General features: G+C 34.2%; 1 protein-coding gene and 1 long non-coding RNA gene across 2 annotated transcripts; both read right to left on the bottom strand.

Moving 5' to 3' along the window:
• Nucleotides 1-333: 333 nt before the first annotated feature.
• Nucleotides 334-1,665, bottom strand: LOC128921563 (uncharacterized). Its single transcript, XR_008471001.1, has 3 exons — nt 1,416-1,665; nt 911-1,337; nt 334-842 (listed from the first exon to the last, which is right to left on the bottom strand). It is a non-coding gene; the product is annotated as an uncharacterized LOC128921563 (long non-coding RNA).
• An 867-nt stretch (nt 1,666-2,532) lies between these two features.
• Nucleotides 2,533-3,470, bottom strand: LOC105215803 (C-type lectin 37Db). The gene is made up of 4 exons (XM_011189927.3): nt 3,310-3,470; nt 3,194-3,237; nt 3,002-3,119; nt 2,533-2,853 (listed from the first exon to the last, which is right to left on the bottom strand). The coding sequence occupies exons 1-4, from the start codon at nt 3,416-3,418 to the stop codon at nt 2,633-2,635; spliced, it is 492 nt and encodes a 163-aa protein (XP_011188229.2). The 5' UTR covers nt 3,419-3,470; the 3' UTR covers nt 2,533-2,632.
• Between the last annotated feature and the right edge of the window lie 8,433 nt (nt 3,471-11,903).

Genomic DNA, 11,903 nt, shown 5'->3' with positions numbered 1-11,903 from the left:
GATATCGTAATGAAACTTGGAACACATATTCCTTGGCACCCTGAGGAGGTTGCTTTCGAAAATGGGCAAATTCGTGGCCACTGCCACGCCCACAAAATGGCGGAAACTGAAAACCTATACAGTGTCATAACTAAGCCATAAATAAAGTTATTCAAATAAAATTTGGAACACAGGATCGAATTAGGGAGGGGCACATTTGGATGTAATTTGTTTGAAGAAGTGGGCGTGGACCCGCCCTCAAATGGGTTTTTTGTATTTATCTCGCAAATCAATAAAGCTATATAAACCAAATCGGTTCACAAAGCAGAACTTTGAAGACGATCTGTAGTGCGTTTCTGTAACTTTTCGTTATGCATAATAACGAACGATATATCGAATTCACTAGTATGACGAAATGTAGTGTTTCTGTAAGTTTGGTGAAAAGCATTTTCGTTATTTCTTTCGTTATGATATTCGTTATTATATCATTAAAAAAATTGCAGTGATATTTTGCGCCAAAATAAAGATGAGCGAGGTTGCTGGAAAAATTTTGATGGTTTGTTTATGTTTATATTATTAACAGAAAAAAGTAAGAAGTGGAAAAGTTACCAAACAACAAAAACAAAAATTTCTAGATTTATTGAAAAATCATAGAAATGTTGATAACGGACAATTTGGTGGCCCAAACAGCGGCAAAGCTGCTAATGCTGTTTGGGCAACTCTCACATCGGAATTGAATGCATGCGGAGGAGCATGTAAAACCGTTGAGCAGTGGAAAAAGGTTCGTTCAGTATATTATATATAAACATATGCATGTATGTATATATATATATATATAGAATAAACCTGTAGATGAAAAAAATCTGTAAAAATATAGACACATATGTACATACACAATATTTTTTATGTACCTATATAATGATTTTCTTACGTTTGTTTTATTTTGTTTTGTTCCTCTAAAGATGTTGGAAATTTAATGTATTTACACATTAATTTTCCTTCAATGATGTTTGTGACTTCTTTTACTGCACGACACACAACTGTCTTGCTTAATGAGCACACAAAATCTTGGCCAACGTCTCTCAAATATGATCCTGTCGCATAGTAATGAAGTGCTGCACTCATTCTTAATGATTTAGGGACAAACGTACGCCTTTCGCCACTTTTCATATGAGGACTTAGCTCTTGTAACAAGGCTATTGCGGGATCTTTTTTAAAACGGAATAGCTCTTCAAAGCGAGCTTCCGGCAAATGAAATGGGTCAGTTGTATCCCTCAGATGTCGCCGATGAACGCGTAACATATTCCGTTGGTCCTCCAATAAGGCAAATAATGCAGCAGCTATCATAATTTGATTCACTAAGAAATTATAACATTGATACTAAATTTATACATTCAAAATATATATATAGTATATAAAATATTATTTGTACTTACGAGTAAAAAAATAAGAGTAAACAAAACTTTTTTGCAGTAAACAAAACAAATATATTCGTGTACATTGACAGACGTTTATGCATTCATTTTAGTTATAGCACATTTTCGATAACATTGATAACGACTCACCACAACCATAACGAAAGGTGACTTTTCTGAGTTACAGAAACACTTCAAAAAAATTGTTCGTTATAAACCTTTCGTTACGCAAAAGTGATATTTCTTTCGATATTATAACGAAAAGTTACAGAAACGCACTACTGAATCGTTTACTTTACAATATATAAAGTAAGCACTAGTGAAGATATCGGTGCAGAACTTTGCACAAATACTATGTTTATAGTATGGCAGCCCCATTCTAAAAATCGCCGAAATTGGACCATAGGTTTTCAAGCCCCCATATATCGAACATGAGGACTTCGGTGCTTCTAACCTAATATTAGGGTTTCTAACTTTCAATGGACTTTATACAATATATATGACGAATATGTGGGTCAAATTGTGTATTATATAATATTAATAAAGTTAAATAAATTGCGATAGTATAAAATGTTCAGTTACAACCGAACTTAGCCCTTCCATACTTGTTTTGCTTTAATAGTAATTAAGGAAAATATATATGTTAGTAATTATAGACAAATATCTTAATTACTTTCTACAACTAAAACCAGTATTCGGAATTTCTAAATGCATTAGAATATAATATAGATGTTTATATAACATTGTAAAAAATGTTCGAAACAGTGAGTGGAAAAAGCAGCGATCAACCCGTTGAAGAGCTAAAATAAAAACAAATCTATGAATTCATTTAAGAAATGTGTAAAAGTTTTAAAATAATTTTTGCTCATGAATTTTTAATGGAGCTTTTTCTCTAATGATACATGGATCTTCTTGTCTCGTTTGTTCTAATATAGATTAACCCAAAACTTTATAAAAACTACTTAATATTTAGAAAACCGAGTCTCATAAATGTACAGCCACGATTCAAACCAACAAAATTTGTTGGAGGTTTATCTCAACAATCTAAATATAACATGTGGGAGTGAAAGTTACCAACTCTTCTCGAATTTCTCACAACTGAGTTAGCCAATTCGTCATTCAATTTAAAAAAAAGTAATTAATTTATATGCTTTTGTTAAGAAGACAAATGTATATATTTCAAATGGGTTCAATAGGTCATTTCTAATTGCAAACCAAACTATAAATGCTAGTAACAATTAATACTTTTGACAAGCAGCATAAAATTTAGCAAAACAATCTTCATCATCCCACTTTATCGACGTAAACAATTTCATGCAGCGCTGTTGACCACCTAAGTTGTCTGGCTGACTGGGAGCCCAATCGGCTTGGGATATTGGCAGACCCCCCAAACCCCAACGGAAGGTTACATCATCTTCTAGCCGTGTACCGGAGAGCCAATACTCATGCGACTCGAGATCTGAGAAAATTATAAATTAATAATTAAGAAGCTTCATAAGCAGAAAATCAAAAAATATATCACTGCTTATTTGTAATCATGAAGAGTCAAAAAATTACTTGAAACTCGACGAATTACAATACAAACGGCAAAAATTTGAAAAACTTACGGTACAATTTAATAAAAGCTGTAAACTCTTTCTTTTTATTATCGTTTTTTCCCATTTCTAATGAGAGAAGTGTTGCATTCTGTTGACTACAAAAGCCATAGGCACCGAACCAATTCATCTGCAAGCAAAGTGTGTATTTAGTGGAAAATCCATAATAATGATATCTATTGCAATATTTCCACAGTCACTCACATTTGTCAAGCTGGCTATAAAACGGCTGCCATCGATTGGGGCAACTGTTAGCAGCAAGTAATTTTTACAGCAATGTTATTAGTTATAATATTAAAATTTAAATTTTTAAAACTTACGGCGACTTTCTATGTTCAGCGCGGAGACATTTTCGCCTGCGGCTGGAACACTAGTGGCACACTTTGCCAGAGCGGCGAGAATCGTGATTAATATGACTGCTTGCTTCATTTTCTTTCACTTCACTGAGAACGATTTCATTTAAAACCGCATAAATAAGTGTCTAGATTTTATAGTCGAAAGAGAAAATCATTTATCATCATCGTTATCAATTAGTTCCATAATAAGTGCTCCCTACTTGTTGCTTTATTAAATAATTCTTAAAATTACTTTAATATTTAATTATTACATGATTACTGATCAAATAAATCATACGTTATCTTCTCGCGCTGTTATCTTGTCAAAAAGTTTACACAGAAACACAACAACAAAATTATCGAGCTGAATTCGATATGAGAGAGTATGCAGATATCTCAATAAAGTGGTATAATCGATATTTTCAATGCCAAACAATCCTGTTGTATACATTTTATACCAAATTTACCATTGTGAATGGCCAAAAGGAAACGGTGTTGTCAATAATGGCAATACTTTATAGGCGATGTAACAAAAATTATATATTTGAGTTGTGTCTTTCTACTGTAAAACTACGTTAATTGCATAATAATTTATGGCTGAACTCATTTGCATTCTATGAATTACCAATTTTATAATAAGGTTGCATATTTGCAACAACAAAAGAGTATCAAAGCAATTTCCATTAAATATTTACAGAGATAAACAGTCATTCATGAATCAATTAATATTAATAAATTAGTGCATATGCGTTGCGTTCGAAAGCAAATTAAAATTGATTAGCTGTATATGTACGCATTAGATTCACATACATAGAGCGAGTTTGCTTAGTAATAGAATTTATTTATAATAGAGTTGCATAAGCTATAAGGATTATAAATAAAAGATGTCGGATAAAGATAAGATTATAACGGATGTCGTTTAACTGGACATCCTTGAAATATGCTGTTTCAAAAATCTGATTAGGTTAGTTTCTTATAAGCACTCCCTACCGATACTTTTAAATACATTTTCATTCGAAATTTCAACGTCAAGTCTGCCAGAAAGAAGTGAAGATTCATTTTTATTGAGTGTTATAAAGTTCGAATCACTATAAGGTAGCATTAAAGGTAGCATTAAAGGTGCTGAAGAGGGAAGCGAGACGCATTTGCAGACAAAAAAAGAAAGAGGCCGAAATTCGTGAGTATGAAGAGCTTGACAAGCTGGCCGACAGGGGTAATGCTCGAAAATTTTACGAAAAGATCTGGCGACTAACTAAAGGTTTCAAGACCGGAGCACACTCCTGTAGGACCCCCAGAGGTGATCTAGTTATTGATGACCAGAGTATACTGAGTTTATGGAGGGAACACTTCTCCAGCCTGCTGAATGGCAGTGAAAGTACAACACCAGGAGATGGCGAACCCGATTCCCCAATCGACGACGATGGAGCAGATGTTCCATTGCCCGACCGTGAAGAAATTCGAATAGCAATTACCCGCTGGAAGAACAATAAGGCGGCGGGGGCCGATGGATTACCGGCCGAGCTATTCAAATACGGCGGCGAAGAGCTGATAAGGTGCTTGCATCAGCTTCTTTGCAGAATATGGTCGGAAGAAAGCATGCCTGACGATTGGAATCTCAGTGTACTCTGCCCAATACACAAAAAGGGAGACCCCACAATTTGCGCCAATTACCGTGGGATAAGCCTCCTCAACATCGCGTATAAGGTTCTGTCGAGCGTATTGTGTGAAAGACTAAAGCCCACAGTCAACGAACGATTGACCAGATATTCACCATGCGCCAAATCTTGGAAAAGACCCGAGAGAGAATAATCGATACTCACCATCTTTTTATCGATTTTAAAGCTGCCTTCGATAGCACGAAAAGGAGCTGCCTTTATGCAGCGATGCCTGAATTTGGTATCCCCGCAAAACTAATACGGCTGTGTAAGCTGACGTTGAGCAACACCAAAAGCTCCGTCAGGATCGGGAAGGACCTCTCCGAGCCGTTCGATACCAAACGAGACTTCAGACAGGGTGACTCACTATCGTGCGACTTCTTCAATCTATTGCTGGAAAAAATAATACGAGCTGCAGAGCTAAATAGAGAGGGTACAATCTTCTACAAGAGTGCACAGCTCCTGGCGTATGCCGATGATATTGATATCATCGGAAGCAACAACCGCGCCGTTTGTTCTGCGTTTTCCAGACTAGATAAAGAAACGAAGCGTATGGGTCTGGTGGTGAATGAGGACAAGACGAAATATCTCCTGTCATCAAACAAACAGTCAGCGCACTCGCGTCTTGGCTCCCACGTCACTGTGGACAGTCATAACTTTGAAGTTGTAGATAATTTCGTTTATCTGGGAACCAGCATTAACAGCAATAACAATGTCAGCCTGGAAATCCAACGCAGAATCACTCTTGCCAACAGGTGCTACTATGGACTAAGTAGGCAATTGAAAAGTAAAGTCCTGTCTCGACGAACAAAAACCAAACTCTACAAGTCCCTCATCATTCCCGTCCTACTTTACGGTGCAGAAGCGTGGACGATGTCAACATCCGATGAGACGGCACTAGGAGTTTTCGAGAGAAAGGTTTTGCGAAAGATTTATGGTCCCTTAAATATTGGCAACGGCGAATACCGCAGACGATGGAACGATGAGCTGTATGTGTTATTCGACGACATAGACATAGTCCAGCGAATAAAAAAACAGCGGCTACGCTGGCTAGGTCATGTTGTTCGAATGGATGAAAGTGCTCCAGCTCTGAAAGTATTCGATGCAGTACCCGCTGGTGGAAGCCGAGGAAGAGGGAGACCTCCACTCCGATGGAAGGACCAGGTGGAGAGGGACCTGGCTTCGCTTGGTATAACCAATTGGCACCAAACTGCCAGAAGGAGAGATACGTGGCGCGCTGTTTTGGACTCGGCTATAACCGCGTAAGCGGTGTCTACGCCAGTCAAGAAGAATAAAGGTGTTAAAGGACCTTGAGCATGTCTAGAACTGTGACCAACCAAATATTATACGCATAATAACTCAAAAATCAGTTGGTGATCACATAAAATAACGGCACAACATCGTTAAATCGTTAAGCCTACGTCGCCACGTATGAATATGACATTTTATTATCCCGTACTGCAGAACAAATTAATAATTTGACATAACTTGCGAGTACTACGTGTCTTGGTTATTATTGCGTTGTCAGACAAGTAAATGTGTTCAGCGAGTAAGCGCAAGTTTTGTGTCACGTATAGCCATAACCTCATTAGGCAAATATTGTCGTTTGGAGGTAAATATATGAATATATAAACATAAGTTCTTAGTAAAATAATAATAAGAGTTCTTCGCCGAGCTTTACCAGCAATTTGTTATGTGGGACTTGATGTTCTGGAATTCCAGTTCGAAAAGTGACTTAATTTTTATGAGAAAATTATCAGATCCATGCTGCGCTGATATTGTCGCTTCAATTCAAAGTGACATTTGTTCTATGTGTTGAATGATCTCTAATTTTTGATGAAATTTCAACTAATTAAATTAGTATGCGTACACACGTATGTATAGTAGTTAAATAAATCAGGTGTTTGCACCAATATATTTAAGGTAGCTTTAACGATGATAAACATTTTTAAATCTGAAATATTTTAATATCTAAATTCGTAATACCCACATCCATATATGTACACGCATTCATCTTCATGACGTTCTTTGGAAGATATCCAATTTTTTGGTGTATTCAAGGTTGTTGCCGCTTTTATTGCTATCGATTTTCGTGGCCAAAACTATTTTCTTTTAAATGATTCACAAATAAATTTACAAATGTTGTTTGAAATGCATATGTAGTTATTGGCAACTGTAGAGTTACTTTTAAGAAAATCGATATATGTATATGTGTATAATTAAACAGTATCGCAAATTTTAAATATGGATTAATTTTTATAGTTGTTGAAATGAGATAAATTCTAATTTCTTTCTCCAAAGACATTAAATGTCAAAGAATAATATAATATTAAATATGATATGATTACATTATGTTTACATAAAGATACCAATTTAAGCGTTGAGCGAAAATTCGTCGATGTAATGATATGTGAAGCTTTCCCCTATGAATAAGAGGATATTAAGGAAATAGTCCACGACTCAATATTAATTACAAACTCAACTCACTTTGTCATGCCGATATCCTTCTGCCATGAAATAGTTTTTCGCTTTGTTGCCTTTGCCCCAGTGAGCCTCTTGCGTCACTATCTTCTATTTTGTCAATGTAAACCAAACAATTGTTTAGTTATATTTCAAACTACGCATATAAAACATACATATATGCATATGGACATTTCCGCAATGTCGATCGTGACAATCGTACACCTTTCAACTAAAAAAAAGTATGAACAAAAATGTTTTTTAATTTTGACAGTAGGATTTTTTAATAGCCCTTCATTAGCTCTACATTTAGTGTTAAGGTTGATTTTGGAACGGTTTTCATTTTCAAGATAATTGCAGAAAACCAAGGCATTCGCACGGGACAAAAAATGGAAGTCGTTTTTGGGGACAACGATTCAAACGGCGATTTCAGCGAATTGTGATGCAATATTCAAATGTTTTTGATTGTAAAATTTTGCGCATTGATGGCCTTTAAAGATGGTATGAATTTCATCCAAAAATAATTTATAGTTTTTTTTTTTAATTAATTATTAACCACATTCGCATGGGACATGTCGCACGGGACATTTTTTCTATCATAATATTTATGTTGATTTTGTTGTTATAATACGGAATTATTTAACACCAAGTCCAATAAAATGGCTTACAAAAGTAGTAAATGTATTTATTTATTTATTTATTTTAACTAATATCCAGCGAGAAACACAACAAAAATTCTATAGTATGAAATGAAAATAGTATTATGAATGTGAAATACATTTTTTTTTTCAGAAAATGTTGCTCTCGGGTATAAAAAACTTTTGGATTTCGTTATCTGTCAGACTTTCCTTTTGATAACTGCTCCCAGTTCATCGGTTCCTTGCAAAAAAATTATATTCTAATGAAGAGTTAATTATTTTATAAAATCAACCAGGCTTGATAATATAAATTTGATTTTAAACTGAGAGCAGCTACCTTAAAAAAAAACATAAATATTTTAGAAAAGCAACTAAAGGATTTCTTAATTTTAGTTAAGAGATTTATCAAGAAAATAATATGTCATGTGTTAACTTGTCACTTTTAAAGGCAAACTATTTTCTCCTGACAACCTTGTGAAAATGAGCACTCTTATATTGATTTGTAAGCCTATAATTTTCGCCAAAGTATATTTGAATAGCTATTTCAGTGGAATTTATAGTGCGGTTTTTGCTCATATGTAAATAATTAATTAATATACTTAAGTCAATTTTATAAGACAAAAAATAATTTTCAATTTTAAAATTCCACACCTACGATGTCACACGGGACCAATTTTAAGTAGTTACCAAAACCACAAATCTTCTGATATTTAAACAAGGTTTTTTTTATTTTAATTGTATAAAAATTTACTGTTTATACCCAAAATTTGGCGAGCTTGCTGCTTATATTTGCGATGCAGTGGGAACAAGTGTTGTTTTTTGATGTCGCACGGGACATTAAAATATAGGATAATAAGAGAGCAAAAACTTACAGTTATTTGCAATCGCATGCTTTTTTATGCATTTTATTTTGCTCTTTGTACTTTTATAAAGGTTTTACATAAAGAAAAAAATTATACATGATATGATTCTTTAACAATTTTGACGAAAAAACAAACAAAAAAACAAACAGAAAAAACAAATGCAGTAGAAAAATCGAAATGAGAAAAGTAGCTGCTATGCGACTTAGCTTTCGTATATATCGTAATTGGTTATGAATTAATTTAAAATTAATTTAAAATAAATAAATTTAAATAGTTTCCTATGAAAATATGCAAAAACTTTGTAATTCGAATAATGTTTAATATTTTGTCTGTGGTGGACCTTCTGGCGGAAATGCCCATATATTATTCTAATGTAAGGTAAGCCATTAAGCAATCATTAGTTTTGTCATATGTGTGTATAAAATTACACCAAAAATTGTAGAATAGGTAAATTAAAGTTGCCCAAGTAATAAAAAATGCCCACGCGTGGCAGACGTTAAGTATATTTATTTACATATACTCTGAAAGGAAAAGTTTTGAAAGCAGTGAGAGCGTTGCGCACATACAAGTGAGTCCATATGTATGTAAGCTCACCAAATGGTATTATAATATTTTGCATGCGTCAACATTTTGAATGCACACATTAATTATTTGTATATGTACATATGTTTCAATAACCCAAAAGAATGCTTTAATGCTTCACTCATTTGTGCTGACATTGCAATATAAAGCAGAACACACATCGAAGACTTTTTCAATTCACAGCGACCCTCAGTTAGTTAGTTTTTTCGAGAATTATTGGTTTTTAATGTAAATAAGGACAACAAAAAACCGTGTTTAATTATTCTTAAAAGTAAAATTATTACAGAAATGAGAGAATTACGAAGAATATCAACCACACAACCATTTGAATGTTCTCAGCGATAATCTGAATCCAATGTTCCAAAACCCAAGAGCCTCATGATTTGCATTGATTGCTAGCAATGATGATACAGGAATAAGTAAACTCTAGGTATATTGGAAAGTTCTTATCAGTAGTGTTTTGTGAAGAAGCATCTTTGTTTTGAAAACAGCTGTACGTTTGGAATACTTCTCACATTTTTCAGTAATCTTGACAACATTATTCTAAAATAAGGTTCTTGGCGCCAAAATTACCTTCCGCCTTCTTCTTTTTTATTAACAATATCTACCAAGATTGTGTTGGGTATAAAAGTAATCTATTAATTTAGATGTACATGTCTTATTGACTTAACTACTTAGCCTTGTCTTTTCAGCAACTTTCTGCATTATCAGTCATTCAATAAACAAATTTATTTATTTATTTTATATTTGTTGCGTAGCACTTAATTTCGTGTACTTAAGCTGGCGCTTTTGTAGTGCCACTCAATTCGTTCTCTTAAAACAATAACAACGACTTAGTTGAAAAACAAAAGATTGGAGAAAGTGTCGCATAATTTCTTGTTTATTTTTAGTATTCAAAATGGCAGACAAAACAGACAAAGAGAAATGTACCGTTGGAAGTTAATACCGCGTATATTTTGTGGGGGCACAAGCAATTTGCAGCTTTGTGTTCTCATTATTTAATTCTTTTGCGTTTAAGTTAAGCCACTGCATAGTGTTGTGGATTATATGAAAGAAACAAATCTATTTATTTAAAAATTATTCAATAATTCCTTGAAATAATTTAAATTAAATTAAAATATATTTAAATATTTAAAATATTTAAAAAGAGTATCAATTTTAGTAAAAAAATTATAAGGCAAATACATTTAGTATTTATTTTTAATAATCCAATGTTCTTAATTATAACTGACACTGATATCTCCAACAGTGAACAGAGATTACAATTACATACATGCAGCTCTCTTATCCCTGGGCATTTTTATTATTTTTTCTATAAATATTGCGCAATAAAATAAATACATACCAACACAGCTGCTTTAAATTCGAAATTGAATTAAGCGTCCAATAGACGCCAGCTTCGCAGGCACTGCCAGTGAATTCGTATTTGGATCAAGGCTAAAAATGAAATAAATTTACGCGCACATTTTGCATTCAATTGCATTTTATTAATTCCGCTGAATTGTGTGAAAGTGTTATTTATGTTTCCACCAACACCAAGTTATTGCCTGTGCTTTGGTTGAACTGCCCTCGGCAATTATATAAAAAATATGTTTTTATATGCCACATTTAATTTCTTTGTTTAATTTATTTGATTTATTTAAAAAAACATTTACAGGATTTAATAAATTAATTATTTGTGGCAGGCATGATTTTATCACTTCACGCATAAATCTATGTTTGATTAAAATTTTAAAAATATGTTTTTTATCCTTATTATAGACAATAAGCTACGAGGCTTTGTAAAAAGCACTTAGTTTAGGTTAGGTACGAAGGTTAGGTTTCCCTATAGGGGGAAACACACTTAGACTATCGAGAGCAGTCCTTTGTGATGCCGTAAAAATTCAACCCCCTCACTTATTTATGAATCGACAAAGCGCTTGGAACCTACCACAAATTTGTAGAGGTTTTTAACTTCTGTGTCCGCTAGTTCGCGGGGGAGCTCAAAAAAGTGAGATCCAAGGATTTTTTGTCTAGATCTCGCAAATGCGGGACATTCCAAAGGAAATGCTGGGAGGATTCTACCTCACCTTCTTCCAGGCAGCTTTTGCAGCTAGCATCCGGTAAAATTCTTAATTTGACCGCGTGATTCCCAATGGGACAATGGCCAGTTAGAACACCTATAACTTGGGAGAGATTGATCTTGTTTAGGGCAAAGAGTTCCCTTGACCTCTTGCGATTTACTTTGGGCCAGAATGATCTTGCGACAGAACAGGTGCTAGTGACTGTCCAATGCCTGCTCAGTTCGACTGAGACCCATTCATCTAAAAGCAAGTTGCAAGAGGACAGCGGCGCTCCTGTTTGTTCCCATTCCACTGTAAGTGCAACAGAAGTACCTGTCC

Source organism: Zeugodacus cucurbitae, chromosome 2 (genome assembly GCF_028554725.1).
Source record: "Zeugodacus cucurbitae isolate PBARC_wt_2022May chromosome 2, idZeuCucr1.2, whole genome shotgun sequence".
In the NCBI taxonomy this organism is placed as follows: domain Eukaryota; kingdom Metazoa; phylum Arthropoda; class Insecta; order Diptera; family Tephritidae; genus Zeugodacus; species Zeugodacus cucurbitae.
Note: the sequence above shows the minus strand (reverse complement) of the source record. Positions and strands in the feature narration are given on the sequence as shown.

Bases quoted from the DNA above. Each gene is read 5' to 3' on its own strand.
- LOC105215803 (XM_011189927.3), bottom strand. From the start codon at position 3,418: ATGAAGCAAGCAGTCATATTAATCACGATTCTCGCCGCTCTGGCAAAG. The intron at 3,238-3,309 runs GTAAGTTTTAAA...TGCTGCTAACAG, and splicing joins GCTGAACATAGAAAGTCGCC to TTGCCCCAATCGATGGCAGC. The intron at 3,120-3,193 runs GTGAGTGACTGT...CTTTGCTTGCAG, and splicing joins TTATAGCCAGCTTGACAAAT to ATGAATTGGTTCGGTGCCTA.